The 21,550-nt window shown below is 35.2% G+C and overlaps 1 protein-coding gene and 1 long non-coding RNA gene across 4 annotated transcripts; one reads left to right on the top strand and one right to left on the bottom strand.

Moving 5' to 3' along the window:
• Positions 1–118: 118 nt before the first annotated feature.
• Positions 119–19,167, bottom strand: LOC115410046 (uncharacterized). The gene is made up of 3 exons (XR_003934044.1): positions 18,579–19,167; positions 8,455–8,461; positions 119–129 (listed from the first exon to the last, which is right to left on the bottom strand). It is a non-coding gene; the product is annotated as an uncharacterized LOC115410046 (long non-coding RNA).
• On the top strand, positions 5,776–18,556 carry LOC115439707 (tryptophan 5-hydroxylase 1-like). 3 transcript variants are annotated; one of them, XM_030163661.1, is made up of 11 exons: positions 5,776–6,059; positions 7,003–7,155; positions 7,282–7,465; positions 7,572–7,672; positions 7,755–7,822; positions 9,095–9,291; positions 11,746–11,881; positions 11,999–12,125; positions 14,756–14,851; positions 15,956–16,174; positions 17,208–17,237. In XM_030163661.1, the coding sequence occupies exons 1-11, from the start codon at positions 5,973–5,975 to the stop codon at positions 17,217–17,219; spliced, it is 1,380 nt and encodes a 459-aa protein (XP_030019521.1). In that variant the 5' UTR covers positions 5,776–5,972; the 3' UTR covers positions 17,220–17,237. The 3 variants fall into 3 exon arrangements, with proteins under 3 accessions (XP_030019521.1, XP_030019532.1, XP_030019512.1); XM_030163652.1 differs by lacking the exon at positions 17,208–17,237 and adding an exon at positions 17,656–18,556 and having other exon boundaries at positions 5,778–6,059; positions 15,956–16,089; XM_030163672.1 differs by lacking the exons at positions 7,003–7,155; positions 17,208–17,237 and adding an exon at positions 17,656–18,556 and having other exon boundaries at positions 5,777–6,059; positions 15,956–16,089.
• Positions 19,168–21,550: the final 2,383 nt, after the last annotated feature.

Genomic DNA, 21,550 nt, shown 5'->3' with positions numbered 1-21,550 from the left:
TCTGGTTTACTGCTGGTTGGCTGGTTTACCTATGTTTCTATTTGGTTTCTATATGTTTCTATATGTTTTTATATGGTTTACTGCTAGTTGGCTGGTTTATAAATGTTTCTATGTGGTTTATATATGTTTCTATGTGGGACCAAATTCATATCTCGCCTTGGGTGCCAAAATGGCTAGAACCGATTGACTATGATTGTTTGCTTGTTTGATCAGCTCTACATGATGTGAAATTATGATCGCAAATGCAAAAAAACATCAACTTTCAGGAGTGCTGCCTTGGAGCACTTTTGTGTCCTCACCAATGTCAGAATCAAACCTACTCCCTTGGACGAAGGGAATGTGAACTAAAGGAGAGAATAAAAGGCAGAAAAGAGGTCATGCTATAAAGACTGGGTGCTGGCAAAGAAATCAAAACAACAGCAGAACTCTGTGATGTCTCTAAAAAGGATGTCTGCCAAATACAAGAAGAAAAGGGACCCGTGGGATGAAAAGAACCACCTTCTACATCAAGGTGGAAACCAATCAAATAGAAGCCAGCCTGACTATATGTCATGATAAAAGTACAAAAATTGCTGGACCAACACAGGCTGATCCCATCACTGTGTTATAACTAGATTAGTCCTCGGACATACTAAACAAACATACGCAGTTTGAGACAGCGAGGTTTTTTTTTTTTTTTTTTTTTTACAATAAACTTATAACGAACCTGCGAGCAAAATGTCAGTCATATGTGTTGGGGATGATGTTGGGGCCACAGGGGTACATCCTCCTCAAATTTGCATTTGTTCCTCCATTGTAAACATGAAGTAAACAGTGGAGTTTTATTTTGTTTCACAAGGTCTCAGGGGTCTCTCTGAAAGATTGTTAGATCTGGCTCTGTATAGGACTGGAAAAGTTCTCCATTTAAAGTAGTGGTGTCCAGTCCTGATCCTCAAGGGCCGGTATCCTGCATGTTTTAGATGTATCCCTCTTCCAACACACTTGATTCAAATGATAAGTCTATCATCAAGCTCTGCAGAAGCCTGATAACGACCGTCAGGTGTGTTGGAAGAGGGAAACATCTAAAACATATGGGATACCAGCTATCGACGACCAGTACTGGATGCCCCTGATTTAAAGGGTCGGCTTTAAAACATTTCTGAAAATTATCAAGCCATTAAACACCTACATCTAGATGTCCACCCTACTTCCACAGATGATGTACCTCACTCAAGTAAGTAGCCTTTTAAGATGGGTTAAAGCCTCAGTCTTCCGTTATAACAAATCATCATTTCTGGTGATTGTATGACTCAAACAACTTTCTTTAATGCATGAACAAATCAACTTTTTATATACAGTACTGTGCAGAAGTCTTGGGCCACCCTCAGCTATGCTGGACACAGAGCATTATAAACTCACAAAAAGTATAAACTACATGTCTTCTACAGTATTTAACGTGATCTCTGTTTTTGCTGCAAAAAGTAGCCCAAACTATAGTAAAAATTGGACATGTGCTGAATGAAATATGGTGCAAAACGCTAAAACTCAAGAAATGTTAAGTACAATGGAAGCTCACACTAAATGCTAGATACTAAAGTCTGTGGGTTTATTTTTCTGAAACTCTTCTTTTTAATGCTGTTCTGTATTTCAGTTGTATCTTGTTACAGACTGAGAAATGTGTTATATGTCATGATACTTTTGCTAAAACAACAAACCTACTTGTGGCCTAAAACATTTGTACAGTACATACAGTATGTATGTCCACTGTTGTTATTATTAGTCCAGTGCAGTGGTTCTCAACCGGGGGGGGGACACTCTCCTGGGGGGGCATGAGGACAGGACTGGAGCGGGGAAAAAATGAAAAATCACAGACTCACTATTAGTACAAAGGAAATGCAGCAAATTCCTCCATGTCGAAATGCAAGCAGTTGGACTATTACAGTGTTTCTCAACGGGGCAGTACCCCTGCGGAAAGACCCCATGTAAGCTCCGATGTATAACAGAGGCACACACATCCCCTCCCGGTCCCAAACTTTTTCGGGGGTAGGGGGGCAGTAGGAGGCTCATGATGCTGTTAGTGGGCCTTTGTTCAGTGCATACCATTTAGACAAGGCAGTTTCTCTGGGATCTCAATCCTCCTTACAAGATTTGACCCATATTTTATTCAGTTATGGTAAAACTGTGTTGTAAGCCTTCAAATCTGCTTCAATATTCCTAAAATCATCCCCAAACATAGCAATGTGGGATGCTGTACACCGATCAGCCATAACATTATGACCACTGCCTGGTAAAGTGGTAATAATTAGGATTATCTCATCACATCAGGATGAAGTTTCACCTGGTGCCTGAATTTTGCTTTTATTCAAATAAATAAACTGATACAAGCATAAAATGGCACAGAAAAACTAGAATCACCAGAATGCTGGTGTCATGGCAATTTCTCTTTAATAAAAGAATGTTTAGAGTCAGAGCTGTCTTTTTGAATTTAATTGAGCTTGCACAAGAGGAGATACAACCACACAGCATAAGTTGGAGTGAAAGGATCTCATTGGGCTACCCCCAATGTAAGCGTTTCATGCACAAGACAAAACACACAAAACATGAGCAAGGACCTGCCTTTCACTTAAAAACTTATGGTTTCTTCAGTCCTTGGAATAAAGCACACAGGACATAACAAAACTTACTGGAGCATCATATTCTACTCCTGCCTAAGGACAAGGATACAATTATCAGTCACACAGTACAATACATTTTCTTTTACACTGGAAATACATTTTTGATGCTAAAAATATACTATAGGAAGAAATGTTCATCATGTTATGAAATGGAGGCTGTCGACACTGTGGAGGAGCTTCAGCTTCATTCTTCATATTAAGAAGAAATACACCTGTTACACCATTAAACCTTCACTAATCCAGAAATATTTTCAGCTGTTGTCCCTCAAATACCTCCTAAACAGTTACACTGGTGTTATTTTTAACTTTGTTTTCAGCAAATTAACCAGTTACATCTGATGGCATACAGTAGTGGCCAAAATTATTGGAACACTTAGCATATTTAAGAGGTTTCATCAATTTAATTTAATTTAATTTAATTTAATTTAATTTAATCATTGTCAGGTGCAATCGTGGTTAAATTGATGGTGATGTGAGTCTTAGGACACAGCTGTGTGATTCTGTTTAATGTACAAGGCCTATCCTGTTAATTTTGGCAAATATTAAAATCAAAAGTGGATAAAAACAGCTAGACTCACTGCATCTGAGTGATCAGAGCATCCATCTGCATGTTTCAAGAATATTATGAAATGAAATCTTGTTTTGGAGTCAAAAAACATCAAGATTTTCAGACTTGTCAGGTGTTCTAATAGTTTTGGCCACTGCTGTATAATACTAAGCAAAATAGTAGGAATCAGTTTCAGTGTAGACATACAAAAGAATGTGTAATTATAGTATTGTTAGTAAATAATTTGTGGGTGATTTTAAGAAGGTTACATCTGAACACAATATTTTTTATTTTAAAAAAAAAAGAAAAAGAAAGAAAGAAACATATCAGCCAACATAGATAGCTACATGATTAGACAAATTTACCTTTCAGTGCCAGAAATTCAACAACATTGTCTTCAGTAATCAGAAAAGGCCTCTAACATTACCACACAATGTAAGTTTTACATTTCTGTCCCATTTTATTTCCTGTTTAAACACATTTGATAGAAAAATAATCATAAAGTTACCAACTGCATTAAGTTTGCTTTAGTTAAATTAAAGCAGTTACCTAATTTATCGTTCATTAATATCACCTACACTGAATATGTCTATCAATATATGAAATAGTTGCGATAGAAGCATAACGTTTATTTTCCTGATCAATGTGTACTACTCTCTATTAACCATCTGTGTCCCAGTTTTCTATTGTACCGCTGTGATAATTCAGTACTGTCTGTGGTCTGCCCCCCTGCCGGTAATTCCCGTAATGCATTCCGAGGTACGTCATATCCGCAGTACCTCACCGTCATAAGAATCCCACATTTGACGCGTGAGAGCAAATCTCTCAGGCAAATCTCCAGTCTTAGTCATGCGCACCACTGGAGTCCTGTTACTGGTTGCAACTTGAAGCAGTCATGATTTTATATCCCTGTAGAAAGAAAGGCATCAATTTAACTTTTACAAAACAATAAATAATAAACTGCTTTAATTGTGTGCACATATGTGTGGTTAAAGTGAAGGTTTCGAGTCTTAGATGGTGCAGACAAAACAAAAGGCCATCTACTGGAGGTTAGATGAACCCTCATCCATTCAGTGAAAATGTCTGAGTCAAGGATACTGTTTTTACAACAGGACACACCTACTCCCACTGTGAGAGCTTGTAAACAGGCTGGTTGCACAAAACAGCTACATAATTATTAGACCATGCAGCTTTTACTACATTTATCACTACTGTTTAATTACACTTCCAGGAAAATAAAAAAAACTTGACAAGTCCATGCTTTTCATGACTTATAAGCCTCCCTCACACCTATAAATGACACAATACTATGGGAAATGAGATAATTTAACCCTTATGTAGCACTCCTATCATCCAGCTACAGTTTGACCCACTTTTATGTCCTATTTCATGACGTGAAAACATACAGCCCTGAAGATGTAAATATAAGTCAATTTCACACATGAGTCATTTGTGATCCCTGAACAGCCTAAATGTACTAAAATCAATATAGCATGTGTACATAAGTCTATTTTAGTCAAAGTAATGGAATTGGGTTTAACATTTAAGGTGTTTTTCACTCCTGTCAAAATGTCAAAACCATATAAATCTGACTGTTAGAGAAATATGATATTAGGCTAGTCTCTGTAAAAGTCATGGATGGGTCGTGACGACATATCCTATGAGAAAGCACCCAGGACATGTCTACCATTTCTTCGCTGTCTACATGTTTTCTGTCTTGTAGTGCCAGTTCGGGGCCGGAGCGGCCTGTTGCCCTTGGGGAGATCAGGCCATAGGGTTGGTGGGAGAAGAGTACAAATGCAGTCACTGAGCCCATGCATCACTGTGTTTTGGATACCTAAGCCAATGGTGAACTTGATCAATGTCATGTTTGTACACTTGGACCAATGGTTGTAATATTCATGTTCTTTTATAAGATCTTAAACTTCCTGGTGTTAGTCAGTCAACTGCTGCATCTCGCTGTATGTACTTGACTCCTTGCAAGTAAAATCTTCTGATTCCAGAATCCAGCGACTCCGTCTTTAGTCTCAGCGTGTATCACAGAATTTTTCTATCACCAACCCTAACGGTAAAAGCTAATTTAAAAATATCAGATGCACAAGTCAAATTCTGGTTAATTTGAGAGAACTGAGGGCGAACAAAAGGAAACTAAAAATAGAAAATTGGTTTTGCTCCTTTATTTACTTTTAGTTGACTTCTCTTCAGGTGTGACTTTCAGACAGTTATAGGAATTAATGAATGTACTTTTTGTCGTTGTAGCTGAAATTTAACTCAATAATTATCTACATTTTTACATTATTTTTGTCAACAACTTCAGTCTGATACACATTAGATTCATTCTTGAATCCTGTATCTTGTTTTTACTCTGTTTAATCTCTGTCACACTAGAGGACCAGAAGAGGAGTTTTATTTATTAATTGCATTTTTACTTATTTACTATCAAATCCTGTATTGTAGAAAGTACATTATCCTTAAGATGTCAGGCTGAAAGGAGCTTCTTTAGTGTGCATGTCAGGCCACGTGACACCAGCCCTTTTCTTAATCATCACCCTGTTCCTAATCACTCTCTTGCTAAAACAATTGACTGTTCCCGCTCAGCATGCACCCTCCCCTCTGCCGTGGCAATATAAATACTACACCATTTTACTCTGTGAGACCGTATAGCTTCCAGTACATACTGCAGATAATCTACCAGCATACTACTGTTGTCTGCTGGGTAGTGACAGGTTGTCATTCTTTTAGAAAGTCGTCCAATTGTCTTTCATTCCAGTATGTATGCTAAGAAGTCGGATGAACATGGGCCACGCAGGGGCAGGTCTTTTGACACTGTTTATGAGGAGACAGAGCTCAACAATGAGGTATGTATTAACTTTATGTACATGTTTACCAAGAAAAGGCATTGTTTCTATAACTATTTTTACAAATCTGTTACTTTGATCTGAACTTTTGATTGGAAAGTTGTGTTTATTTCTAGGTTAGTTGAGCAAATCTATCAAATTATTTTTATAGATCTGGGTTTTGTAAAATAGTGTGTTTTTGTGTTGATTTTGTTTTTTAATGCGACTGAGAACACAGTGTTTGGGGCAATTTTGATGCAAATCTCCCGTAATTTCTGTAAACCTAAGTACATATTGAGCTCCTTGTGGAGCAAATATATTTATTATAATCTAGCATGGCTCTAATTTTAACAGAAAAAAATAAATAAATAAAGTAAAAATAGTCTAATATTTATTTCAAATTGTTTAGTATCTTCTTCCTGACTCATATTATTCATGTTACAGCTTTATTATAAATACAAGAGATCAGGCAGCTTTTCATGTGAGTCAGTTCCTGTAAAATGTTTCAATGAACAATCATAAAGTTACTCTATTTATCTTAGCAATAACACCAAAAAATAAAACAGAACTGGTTTGGCACATATTTCACTCTGTACAGTGACTTCATACAGACTGATATGATAGGTTTCATTATTAAATAACAGAGGCAGCGCCTTAAAAGACTAATTTCCCTCAAAATGTTCACTGAATGATGATGAAGTTACTTTATTTGGTCTAGTTAATAGAGGCGCATTGTAAGGATACATGTCAGGGGCTGGTTGGACTTATTCCTAATCTGGTACTGTACACTGGGATTAGAATCAATCTAACATTAAAGCTGCCTCGTGCCTGAATGACATTGTTGCTCATACGTTATTAAGGCCTAAGCAGATAATTGAGGCATGGCCCTGGTGACCTGCTGAGGGTGTTGTCTCAAACCTTTTAGAAATATTTCTCATATAAAATTTTCATTTGACTGTTATAGATGAATAAAGTTACAATAAGTAAAATTGATGAGGAATGGGACAACAGGAGCGCCTTCAGTGGAAGGACATCAGGCTCCGAGAGAGGTGCAACCATAATGTTCGCACTAAAAAATGAAGTTGGAGGTCTTGTGGAGGCACTGAAGCTTTTCCAAGTAGGCATTTCATTTAACTGTTATAAAATATGATAAAATATACCTTTAGATATTTTTTATGAAACGCTGACACACTGTGATCCTTGTCTTGTTCATGTTGTCTTACGTTAAACACTGTATTTACAGGATAAACATGTCAACTTAGTTCACATCGAGTCCCGTAAATCCAAACGGAGAAACTCAGACTTTGAGATCTTTGTGGACTGTGATAGTAACCATGAACAGCTCAAGGAACTGACTCAGCTGCTGAGGAAACACACTGATGTTGTTGATATTGAGCCATCAGACAATTCTGCTCTGCCTGATGAAGGTAGGTCACACTTGTTACACTCATGAATGAAACCTTCATACTCACATAGAAAAGTAAATACCCACAGATATATGCAAACTGAAAAGAGTCAACCTAATTGTTTTAGATACGGCTGATGGGCCCTGGTTTCCTACAAAGATCTCTGATTTGGATTTGTGCGCCAACCGGGTTTTGATGTACGGTTCTGAATTAGACGCAGATCACCCGGTATGTACAGACACAATCCTAATGGAAGTTGAGATAAAAATACAGCATTTTGATCATGACTGTTTTGACTGTGTTTTTGCAGGGATTTAAAGACAACATATACCGTAAACGAAGAAAATATTTTGCTGATTTGGCTATGAACTACAAACAGTAAGTTCTAACGTTCTTCTGGCTGTGATATACTCGTATTTCACATGGTTTCATTTTGCTTTGCTGTAAAAGACTTACTTAAATGATATAATTAGATTACAGGGTTCCTACAGGTTTCTACTACTCCTAGAATTTAGGAAAATTTATTGATTTACTCCAACGTCTTGATTCCTACCATTCCTAGTCATTTCTCATTGGGGGAGGGAAAGTTAGCGATAACTGGTTCCTAATTTCAATATAAATTGTCAGGTTGGAACAGGTGGAACTGAGTCGACTAACGCTACTTTCTTTTCAGCTTGGACACATTTTAACACAATACAGCCAATAAGTTTATGTCAACATAACTTAAGACCTTCCCTATCAAATGTAATACCTTTTAAACACTTTTTTAAGGTATTTAATGCAGATTTGTAAATTAAAGACTTTTAAGACTTTTTTAAGACCCTGATATTAAATATAAGTCTGTATCTTAGAACAGAACAGAATCAAACTGAATCAAATCCAATCCAATCAAATCCAATAGAATAGGGTTTTTTTGTTATTGCAGAATACAAGTAATACAGTGCAAAAAGATTTGTTTAATCTCTGTAAAGTGCCCAGTACAAAAAAAAGAAGAAAGAAAAACAGTTAACTTTAAAACTCTAAATAGAATGGGAGTTTACAGAATACTGTCATTGTTCCACCATCTTAGCCCTAGTTTTTTTAATGGATGCTGACAAAATATGTGACTTTTGATAGATCAGAATTTGATGTCTATGATTGTTCTGTCCATACAACAGAACAGTCGAAGAAATTTGCGCAGGACCACTGACTAACTGGTAAAATGCAACAGCAACATAAGAAAGCTTTATAGTATGGCTGCAATATTCTCAATAGTTCAATAAAAGCTGCGATGTAGTGACAAGAAACTCACTGGTGTCTCATGGTGTTTCATAATATCACACAAATATATTCTCATGATTCACTGTCTTTGCATAATATAGGAATAGATATTTTGTGTGTAATATTTATGCAAATGTCCATCAGTCCTGGAAGAGGCATTCCTCCTTTGTGACTCTTTCTTATTGTTTTTACCTGTCTATGTTTTTTTTTATTTATTTTGGGAGTGTTTCATTATAAGAACTCAGAGTTAAAGGAAAGATGTTGTTGCATATAACATACTGTATGTACAGGTTGTGAAGCGCATGTAGACAAAGAGAAATGAATTATTTATGAACTGTCATGTGTTGTCCCATTATTCTGATTCATCCAACCCTTTCTGTTTGCTGTCAGCGGGGAGCCTATTCCCTACATTGACTTCACAGAGGAGGAGGTGCGGACCTGGGGTGTGGTCTTCAGGGAGCTCAACAAGCTTTACCCCACTCATGCCTGCAAAGAGCATCTCAAAAACCTCCCTCTGCTCACGAAACACTGTAACTACAATGAAAACAACATCCCCCAGCTGCAAGACATCTCCCACTTCCTCAAAGGTAATTCATCAATAAGAGCAAGCCAACGTTGTCTGTATTTACTGCTGAACATTTGCAGAACCTTGATTATTTTGTAGTGGTTTCTTTAATTTTTGGTCTGAAAAAGAAAAAACCCAAAAAACAAGTTACTTGAAAGAATTATGACAATAAAGTGACACGATGTTAATGAATAGATTAAAAATTGTTAAGCAGTACTTAAAATGTACTGTACATAGCTAATCCCGTGTACGTAATGCCGCATAAACAATGAATAAAACAAAATTACTTTCACAAAATAATAAAATTTGCATTGAAATTTTGTTTGGCATACTAAACACTTAACATAAAATAATTTAGATTTTAGCTTCTTAGAGCTTCTTCTTTTTTTTTTTTTTTTGATTTACTCCAATAATTTTTGCACACTTTAAATGAACTAAGAATTAAATGAAATTAAATCAAAACATTTAAATACAATAGATAATACTGTTATGTTGTTACCACATTTTTTTCCCTTTTATTTCCATTCAACTCAACATCTCTTAAAGTTCTCAAGTTTACAGATGTAGTATAAATAGCTCATAATAAATGCAAAAGATAAAAACTAAATGTTCTTTTTTTATGGGAGAAATACATACATTAAAGTGTATTTAATTATCAAGTATTATTTTTAAAAAGCACCAAAACAAGGTAGAAACCGTAAGTGATGAAAACCAGTGGCTTAAAATTAGTCAAAGAAATCTGTTTCCTGACTGTTCGATATTATAAGGTTAGTTGTTTTTTTCTTGTCCTGAAATAGTTCTTTATCAATATTTTTATGCTCAGTTCGACTGAAACTGCCTTTAAAAAGGTTCTATGTGGAATTGATATTACAAACTCTCAACAGCAGGGGGAAATCTCATCCCAGAACACACTAACGACCACCAAAACTACCAATGAATCAACACTATGTATCACTCAGACTGTATCACTCACTGAGTAAAGTATAAAGCTCATTATTTACACTCATCTGCATTATGGTATCATCAAGTTTTCTTCTACAAACTAAAACTCATAGACACTTATTTTGCCAGCCACAATAATGCTGTGTTTTATAATCTTCACACGCTGTGTCAGCTGATAGTTTACATTTTATCTCTGTTAGCTTAGCTCTATTTTTAGACTGAAAACGGCCACAGAAAAAACACAAATCACCTCTGTTTTCTGTACAGTTTGTGTTGTCAATAGCTGCACTAAAGATCTGTTTGGAATCCAACAAACAAGGTCAGAACTGTCACAGTTTAGTCTGAACCATGGATCAACAAAGAGCAAATTAGCAAAGATAATAACCTTCCATAATAACTTTTTTACCTTCATAAGCTTCATAATCAAACTCACCCATGTAGAAGAAACACTGCCATTTCAGCATCAAACTCCATTCTTTTCATTTAGAGCTGTGTCCAGTGGTGAAATCAACAACAGTATGTCTAGCTTTTATTAATTTGTCACTTTCTTTGACTCTAAAAGATATGTCTTAATGGCTCTCATCCTATCTGGTCACTCTGAAACTTTGGTCAGTTAGGTTTGCTTAGTTTTCCTCACCATGGGAGACCAGCAGAGTGACTCATTACTCCCTCTAGTGGTCACATAAGTCCCCATCGCTGTAAATACATTCAGTTCATATCTCTATAAGCTAACACATCAGTCTCTTTAGCAGAACTTCAGAGTCATTTATTCTAAACATTCTGGTGATAAGGTAAGTTTGTTAAAATAGAAATATTACAGACTGTACTGCTCCTTTAACCCATAAAAACCCAAACATCCACTGGCAATCAAAAGCTTCTACTGATATAAAATGTTAAATACCCGTTGATTCACTAATCTTATTAATACAAGTAAATAACTGGTGTAAAATACAGTTTGTCATCTTTTCATGGTCATCAGATATGACCCATTTGGACGTTCAGAGGCTCCGTAGTGAACATGGAAACACGGTCATCTTCAACAACATTGATTCACCAGTAAAACCCATGGAGGTTGATCAATGACAGTGGATGAACATATGTATTTTTATGTTCAGTTATTGATATATTTGCTGGAAAAGTCACTTTTCCCTGTTTCTGATACAGTAACCCTAAACTTTAATCTGAACTTTTTATGAAAATCTACTTGATCAGTAAATTCAATATGGGAAAATACCAAATTTTTGCAAAATACAGAGGATAATATTATAATAAATGATGATAAATCACTTAAGTAAGGTTAAATAAAGAGCTAAATTAATGTGGGAACTGCCACAAAAGTAGCACTGGGTTAAGTAAGAGTAATATTTAATTGTGATTTAGTGATAATAGATGTTGCTTAGATTGAATACTAAGAGTGTAAGTCCTGCTCTGTCAAACTTGAAGTGGTTAATGAGTCTACAGTGTAATTCCGTTCTGATATCTTGACTTTTTGTACAACCTTACTTGGGTGTTTTTTATGTGTGTGTTGACACAGAGCGCTCAGGGTTCATCATAAGGCCGGTAGCAGGATACCTTTCACCCAGAGACTTTCTAGCAGGTCTGGCCTTCAGAGTCTTCCACTGCACCCAATACATCCGCCACAGCTCTGAACCTCTGTATACCCCTGAACCGTAAGTACACACACATTTACTAAGACATACACACACACACAGATTCATTCAATATCATCTCCAGTGTTAGCGAACTCTACTGATTAGTGTTTAAATGTGTGTCTCTGATTAATACAGAGATACGTGCCATGAGCTTCTGGGCCATGTTCCCCTCCTCGCTGATCCCACTTTCGCCCAGTTCTCCCAGGAGATTGGTTTAGCGTCGCTGGGAGCCTCAGATGACGCCGTACAGAAACTGGCCACTGTAAGAAAACACACATGTAGACAAATATTGTTTCTATTGGTTAAAATATGTTGTATTTTATTGAAGTATTTCCTGTTTATGCAACATTTTACTTCTACTACGTTACATTTCAGAGTCACACATTGAAAGTTAAGGTGTATTATTACTATTATTATTTTTTTTTTTTTTTTTATTGTTATTGTACTTTTTACTTTTCTAAATCTGTATGTTACTTTTCATATCCACATTTTTTTTACCCTCTTCCTGCTCAGTGAAAGAGTATCAGTTAAGACGCACATAAAGGTTACATAAGAGTATCACAAACAGTATCTCTAAATGTGTTCTTATGAATGTTTGGGATAAAATGAAGGATTAAGTGTGGGTTGAGTTTCACACTTTCCTCTTTCATAAGTTAAATACAGTCCTTAAATACACTTTTGCATTTGACAACAGGCCAGTTTCTCTAAGCTAATGAAATATTAATTTTGTACAGATAACTGTGATGCTGTAAACAAAGGATGGCTTTAAAGAATATGATGCATCACTGTAGAGTAATGTATTGAATGGTTTATTAATGTTTAATGAATGACATATAAAAAAAAACCAACAACAACATATATATAAACACCAACAAAAGCAAATGCATCACCAGAAAAACAAAAAACAAATTTATACTATTATACAAAAAAATACTTATACAATACAATTTGGTGTTATTTACATATCTGAAAAGGAGTGGAAAGTTCATTCTTATTTAATCCAACCCCTTTTCCCTAAATCCCTCCCTATGTACTGCAGACATTTCAGCCTCCTAACATTACCACAAGCTACAAGTAACATAAGTCAACCACAGCCCCAAATAAACAATGATCATCCCACCAGAGGAAGAAGAAAAAAAATAAAACAATAACAACAGCACTATTGATTATATTTACACTTATTTTTTGCCTTAAACATTATTGCCAGTGATTGAAAATTGATCCCATCATTGAGTTTTAATATTTTTGGCTGGATGAATAATAAGTTAGTGTGGTTGATGTTAATTATATAATAGTGAAAAAGAAAAGTTCCCCTGGATGGTGAGCAAAAGGATAATAATTTCAGACACTTATTTCTGTCATTTATAAATATCATATATTATAATTATGTTATGTATATATTTGTTCATTTACAATTGGATTTAGATTTATTTACAGTATCTCCTTAGAAAATTTCTTGCTTTTGGACAAATTTAATGATATGATAAATGATGATGATATAAATATAACTGATGACCATTACACTTTCAATGATTACTTTTCATAATGTTCACTCTACATAAGGAACAGAACTCCGAACTGTTCATCCATACATGACCTCTATGCTATGTCTTATTTATTAAAGAAAGACAAAAGCCATCCATCATCACACAACATCATTTCTGCTCAGGAGGCTGTGACGTACTGATTTCCACATGCCCATAAGTGTCTATTTAAAGAGATTTATGTTCCCATTGCATGAGCGATCCTAATCCACACACTGTACACACACAGCGGGAATGTAAAGCTCAACTGGTGTCTAAAATTATCATCTTAGATTGAAGCTCCTGTTTCGGTTCCAGTGATATTAGTATCCCTGTTCTCGCAATCTAACAAGACAAATGTGCTGCTCGATGTCATATCTCAAATACTATCAGTGCCTGTCACTTTCACACACCATAAATAAACTGAGTTTTATATCAGTATTCTGTTCGTCTGAAAAGAACGGCTTGTGAACACAGAAAAGGCACTGTTTTCAGAAACAAAAAAAATGTAGAGGAAAAAATATGGCAATTAATGCAACTGATGAATGATGTGTCATTAGTGTATAGTATATAAAATATTAGTACTATAATGTAGTGATGGTGTCTTGTATAGTCACATTAATTTTAACCCATAAAGACCCAGTGCTACATTTGTGGCGATTCCCAAATGAATTTTTCTTTATATTTAACCATTTTTAAGTGATTTATCGCCATTTATGATAATACTATCATCTGTGTTTTGCATTTTTCAGTGTAAATCATGTATTTTCCTATATTTAATTCACTGATCATGTAGATGTTCACACAAACTTACATAAAATAGAGGAAAAACTAAACAAAAAGAGACTTTTTCAACAAAATATATCATTAACCATGTAAAAACAAGTGTCCATCCACTGTCATTGATCCGACTCCATGGGTTTTACTGGTGAATCAATGTCGTAGAAGATGATGGTGTTTCCATGGTAACTACAGAGCCTCTGAATGTCCAAATGGGTCATATCTGATGATCATGAAAAGATGACAAACTGCATTTTACACCAATTATTTACATGTATTGATAGGATTAGTGGATCAACAGGTATTAAACAGTTTAGATCAGTAGATGGTTCTGTCACTGTGGCTGTTTGGGTCTTTATGGGTTAATTTCTAAAAATGAGCTTGTGTGTAGTTCCTTACATGTACAATTTTATACATTTTCAGTGTGGTATATATCTAAACAAAGCTTATGATTAATATATAAACTAAATGAACTGTACTACTTTTATTTGCAGCATCCCTAATGAGTTTCTTCATGCTACAACTTGCTTAAGTTCTACCCCTGTATGTAAAAAACATGATGTTAAAGTGAAACCTTGTTCTGTTCCAGTGTTACTTCTTTACGGTGGAGTTTGGTCTGTGTAAGCAGGATGGTAAACTGAGAGCCTATGGAGCTGGACTCCTCTCCTCCGTCAGTGAACTTACGGTAAAATCAACAATATGATCAGCTTCATACAATACAAACTCATCTTTTTCTGTATCAGGATATATTTCTTTTCTTTTTTAACACTTTCTTTTTATTGTTTCTGTTTTAAGAACACGTAGCAGATATGGACATACAGAAGGAAGACAAAAAAAAGAAAGAAATACAAACCTCAAAAGAAAAAGAACATAGTGGATTGCCATGTCTCTACAGTTTGCTCCAGTGTTACCAATAAGATCGTCCTTATCCTGTCATTGCATAAACAGACCATTTCTCCTACTTTGTTCTTCTCGAGTCTTTATATCAGGATATATTTCATTAGTATTAACATACATCAAAAGTGGGGGGTATCAAACATCCGGCCTGTGGGATAAATTTGTGAAATTCAAAAATTACACTGAAGATATCAACAAACTAGGGTCATTTTAGTTCAGGGGCCACATATAACCCAATTTAACCTCAAGTGGGTCAGACCAGTACAATACTATCATAATAACCTATAAATAATGACAACTCCAAATTTTTCTCTTTGTTTTAGTGTAAAAAAGTACATGAAAATGCTTAATTTTAACATGAATGACATGAACAACCATGCAAAACCTGAAATGTCTGAAGAAATGTAAGTGCAATTTTAATAATATTATGCCTGTTACTGTTTTATGTCTTTGTAGAGCCACTATAATCTGTAAATTGTATTGCATATGTGTAAATGATAAACTGAGGCATATTATTGTTCAAATTGTACTTATATTTCTTAATAAATATCATGTTCCCTTTTTTAAAGAATAATTTGTAGATGTAAACATTTTACTGTGTAATTTAACTTTTTTCACTCTAAAACATAAGGAAAAGTTTGGGGTTGACATCATTTATAGGTTATTATACTATTATTTTACTGATCCGAACCACTTGAAATCAAATAGAAGTTTGTGGCCCCTTTACTAAAATGAGTTTGACACCCCTGATCTAAAGCAATTAGACTTGTTGTTGGTTAAATTACAACATATTGTGATGCTGAATGAGAGCCAAAACACCTAATTTTGTATTTATGAATAGTATTTTATTCTCATATATGTGTGATTATAATTTGTCATTTTCTTCTGTTAGCATGCACTGTCTGGAAAATCCATCATCCTTCCATTTGATCCCTGTGTGACCTGTAATCAGGAGTGTAAGATAACAACATTCCAAGATGTCTACTTTGTTTCTGAAAGTTTTGAAGAGGCCAAGAACAAGATGAGGTCAGTAAAACTCTACTGCATAAGGAAATACTGTTGTAAAGCGTTTTGTTATATATTTCTCTACCACACATCACCAAACCAACACACTAATCTACACATGACATTACAGAACTGTGCAGGACACCTATAGTCATGGTTCTCCAATAGTACAGACTTTTCAGAATCATTTTTGCATGAGGGAAAGACAAGACAAAAGAATGAAAATGTAATGCAACTTGATGACATGGATGAACATATTCCTGCAAACATAGTGGTTAAATTAAAGCTGTGAAAATACTTTATTAAGGCTCACAAATGTTATATAAATGTTACTTATACATCTGCAAATAACAGGTTTCGTTATCTACTGCATTGTCTCACAACTTTCTTTTTAAGGAAATGCTTTTTTTTTTTTATCATGATCTCTAAATGATTTGATGAGTGAATATGTGCATAAACGAATGTTACTCACCAACTTTTATCATCTTGTATTATCTTTAATAAACCAGCCAGAGATTTCACTTTAGTAAATCACAACTTTTATGCATTATACACAGGTTACATACTTGATAAATGAAACCAAATAAATATTTTAAGTGGTAACAACCTATCTCTTTGTTTTTCTTTTGTCTCAGCCGTATGAACACGATAATTTTTAAGTGTTTAATGAATAAGTCTATGTATTTAGTTTTTCCACAGTACTCTATCAAACAAACATGATGGCGGCTAGCCTTTCATATTAGATTTAATGTTAACAAAAAAGTAATTTGAACCTTCAGTATTATCCAAAAAATGCATTGGAAATGCTTTAAAGGCAAGTTAATTTGGTGACCTAAATAAAATGTCCTGTGACCTATTTATGGGTCACAACCCAGAATTTGGGAATGGATGCTCTGCTGTATACGACATTTCAGAAACATACAATTCAGATTTTTTCACAAAACACACTCTTTTGACAGGTATACAAGGGGGAGAAAAGGACAGGTGGAAAAAACGGTAGAAGTTATGATGTTTATTTTTCAACATATGCTTCATTGAGGTCAATGCACTTCTGCAAGAGTTTATACCAGCTTTTAAGTCCATCTGTGTAAAACTGAGGGCTATGCAATTTAAAACACACAACAAGCTACAGTCATTGGAAAAATTATTAGACCATCAAAAGTTATCAAAAACAATGGTTATACAATCAAGTACAAACTCCTGTGTGTATCATGTGACTAAAACAGACAGAAAAGAAAACATGGAATGCCTGAAAGTACTGTTTTTGTCAGTACAATGCCATAGATATTGATGTAAGAACTGAAGTGATTTTGGTTATTATCAAGAAAACTGTGGAAAATGTCTAGATATCAGCTCTGAAATTAAATTCTTATGAGCTATTTTTGTTGTTATCATTATATTTGTCCAAACAAATGTACCTTTAGATCTACCAGGCATTTAAATGAACAAGAAATTGAAGAAAACAAAGGTGGTCTAATAACTTTTCCCGCAACTGTATGGTTTTTTTCCATGAACTTTTTGAAGCCTGACATTAAAAATCACAATAATGTTGTGATTTTGATATAAATGCCCCTTCTGTGTCCGCAGGGAGTTTGCCAAGACCATCCGCCGTCCGTTCACAGTTCGCTACAACCCTTACACTCAGAGCGTGGACGTCCTTAAAGACACCACCAGCATCAACAGCATGGTGAAGGACATCCGGTATGACCTGGACATCGTCGAAGATGCTCTGAACCGACTTCAGAAACACCTGAGAGCCTGATATGTGTGTGAAGTGTGTGAGGAAAGCTGGAGGTGGGAGGAGTGCCTTGGGGGTCACGAGGGTCAGAAGAACAGAGGGTGGTGGTTAAAATAGGCAATGGATGTTATGTAGGCTCTGTTCTGGGAAAAAGTCTCCTGTATCTGGTGACGATGTGTCTCTGACCAAACTGTGACATTTTGTATTAAAGTTATATTATGTCAAACAGTATTTTTTAATCAATATTCGTATGCGTATACAGAAAAAGATGTCTGCATTGGTATGTAATGTGTGGCATCAGTGGTGTAGTTTGTTAGTATATCTAAAATGTTTATATAAAGTTATTCTAATTGTGTTGTGATGGTGTACGCTGTATGGATGGAGCAGTCTTCAGAGGTCTCTTTGACGCTGCTCCTGAAATGGTTCCTGTTGACAACTGGTGAACCCAGACAGAAATGGATTAGCATCTCTCTGTTAATTGGATAGAAACAGGCTTTATATAGATGATACCAGTCCAATACAAATGCTTTGATTGGTTTATATACACACTGTCTGTCTAAGCCCTTAACCTTAACTGACCCATGTTCACTCTAGAAAGTTTTTCATATTTCGCTCATATTATTGTTGATGTCCATTTGTTGGTATTTAATATTAAAACTTGATGTGGAAACAAATCCCATGTTTATTTTCCATCAGGTAAAAATGTGATCATTTTATGTGGGAACATTTCCTTGTTGACAAATGTAAAAATATATACATAAAAAAAACACACACACAGATTTGGTCCTACTCATACTAATTATTTGAGTAACCAAAGCCTTGTATATTCACCTGTGCCACAGAGCTCCTTTAATGCCATTAAAAACACATCAACGAGCCACAATATTGAACCTCTTGATAATGTTCAATACACAAATGTGATTTTACTTTGTCAAACTCTCAAAGAGCCTGTCACATGCATGTTCTGCAGCAGAAACAGGCAATAAAAATGTAGTATTATGCCTGTTTTTCATGCAGTATTCAGCTGTGAAAACATCAGATTTGTGGTATTTGTGCTAAATTTTACAGCCTATTTGGGGTAAATTTCTCAATCAAAACAGAGATCTCATATATATGACATGAGTGACATTTCAAGATAACACAGATGTTGGTCGCTATTTGTGTGTAGAGATAAAAATATTAAATAATGTCATGTTTACCGTTCACATTGTCCAGAGACGATCTAAAATGTAAAATCATCCATATTTGCACTAGAAGGATATTTACTGGATTAATTATCAGTTTTACTGCTGTTGTAAAATGAAGTAGTACTACGTGTATGATTGGTGTAGTTCTAACATGTACATTCACCTGCCTGTAGACCATGAGGCAGTTTATGTTATGACTGCTGCCCTCTAGTGGTCATTTTGCATATGTACATGAAAGAGCTAGTTTGATCCAGACAGTAACAGGAAGCAAGTTCATTCATCTGGATAGTATTAATAGGTATTTGCATCAGTCATTATCCTCCAGTTAAACTAATGCTATTTATTGGGATCATAGTTCTAATTGAAATCTATTAATTTATTATATGTCCAGAACATTTAAGCTGATGCTGGCATTTCACTCATATTTAGTCATTTCAATATGTGCCTGCAATATGTAAGGATAAGAAGACACATATTTATATCTTCAAATATTCAGTGCATTTATTCTTCTTCTGTTTGGTCTCATTTTTTGTCCATGTCCATGTGAATATGTCAGCAATAACCAACCAAAAAATGCAAAAACTGTGGAAATTTTCCATGTCATTTGTAAAGGAAAGATATAGTGAAAATGATCAAATCCACACCTTCATTGGAGTCGTATAATTTCAACAAGTTTTAATGTACTAACATAGGTCGAAACATTAAATCACACTTAAATACACATTAAACTAGAAGCACTCGGAGAACACAACCTCCGCCAAGGCTGATCAGTGGCCCCCCCCCGTGGGCCCCCCCACCCCCGATCACCACCAAAATTTAATCATTTCTTCCTTATCCCATTTCCAACAAACCCTGAAAATTTCATCAAAATCTGTCCATAACTTTTTGAGTTATGTTACACACTAACGGACAGACAGACAGACAGACAGACAGACAAACAAACCCTGGCAAAAACATAACCTCTTTGGCGGAGGTAATAACACTTGGCTCGATCAGTATCTGGATGTCTATTATGGTATTTACAAAACTGCCGTTTATATTTCATGTTTTTCCTGATGTTACTCATAATTTTCAGACTTAAAGGCTCCTGGCAGTACTTAAAACTTTACTGTTAAAACTGCTCTCACCCTTTACAACCCACACACCCAATTTATCACACATGTAGCTGCATTTGTCTTCCTTCCTGATGACTTACAGAATCTGAAGTATTTGCATAAGAATAACTGAAGTTCCATCCCACTGGTTAAGAAACACAATCATAAATCAGAGCAAACATTCCTGGTCAATCCAGACAAACTAACCTCTGATTTCCATGAAAACAACTTAAAATGAATATAGTTGTTCTAATAATGTGCAACACTCATAGCTGTTTGACATCATTGCCTGAAATAGGTTTGCTGATCCATCACAGGAGGCAGAAGGACATTTGAGCAAACACCACAAATAGTAACTGCACAGAAAACAAAAGTGAAACTAAATAGAAAACAGAGTCCTAACAGTAAAGAAAGGAAAAGTTATGTAAAAGTGAAACTGAAACAACCATTAAACTGGCAGAATCATATTTCCTGTCTTAAAAAGGAGCTTCAGTCCTATGGGACGCCTTGTTTGACCTTCTACAATTAATCAGAAAAAAAAAAAAAAAAGACAAGAAAGTACATAGACCAGGATAATTACTCACACTGATCAAGTAGGTCTGTAAGTAGAGGAGAGGTATCATATTCATATCACATTTTTACGTAGAAGTACTAGTGCCACAGGTAAATATTCTGCCATCAAAACCTCACTTAAGCTTAAGTATCTAAAGTGAAAGTAGTCATTATGCAGTAAAACAGTCTGAGTCATTGTGTTACTATGGTTTAGATCCATTTTAATCCTGTATATGTTTAAGGCTGGGCTCATTTTAACTATTTTGTCTTTGCTGGTGCTTTAATGTACAGAAATGCATCAGATTCATCAGGATCGTCATGTTTGGATTGTTGTCCTGAGATAAATATCAGGTTTTTATGAGCTTTGTGACAGTACATTTTTGATCAAATCCAAGGTTTATCTAGAGTTTGAGAAAAGACAATGAAAATCTGTCCATAGCTAATCACATCTGAAGATTTGGAGAAGAAGAAAATGAAAAAACTGAAGCTATCGGACAATGTAATGCGGTAAAACATATAATATTTGCCTCTGATTTGTAGTGGTGTAGAAGTAATAAGATGCACTGTGTAATACCTATATGTACTTAGTTGCATCACAACACTGGTCATCATTACTTTGTTTGATCAAGCGCATGGCTCTTCATCATCCAAATAGAAACATAGCACAACCTGAAACATTAAGTGGCTTTGTCAAGATGTTGCGCTTTACACTGAGAAACTCCTGATTCTGCACGTTCATCCTTCAAAATAAAACAATACAAAATTAATCCTCTTGAATGCCATCTGCAGACAAAATCCACTATAAGAAATTGAATCATGTAGGCTGTCCTCTGACACACCCCTACAGACAAATCCTCAAGAATTCATACCTAATCTAAACAGTATCCATGTACAGATTAGATAAAAGTATG

Source organism: Sphaeramia orbicularis, chromosome 3, assembly GCF_902148855.1.
Source record: "Sphaeramia orbicularis chromosome 3, fSphaOr1.1, whole genome shotgun sequence".
In the NCBI taxonomy this organism is placed as follows: domain Eukaryota; kingdom Metazoa; phylum Chordata; class Actinopteri; order Kurtiformes; family Apogonidae; genus Sphaeramia; species Sphaeramia orbicularis.
The sequence above is the reverse complement of the archived record's forward strand: the minus strand, read 5'-3'. Positions and strand labels throughout refer to the sequence as shown.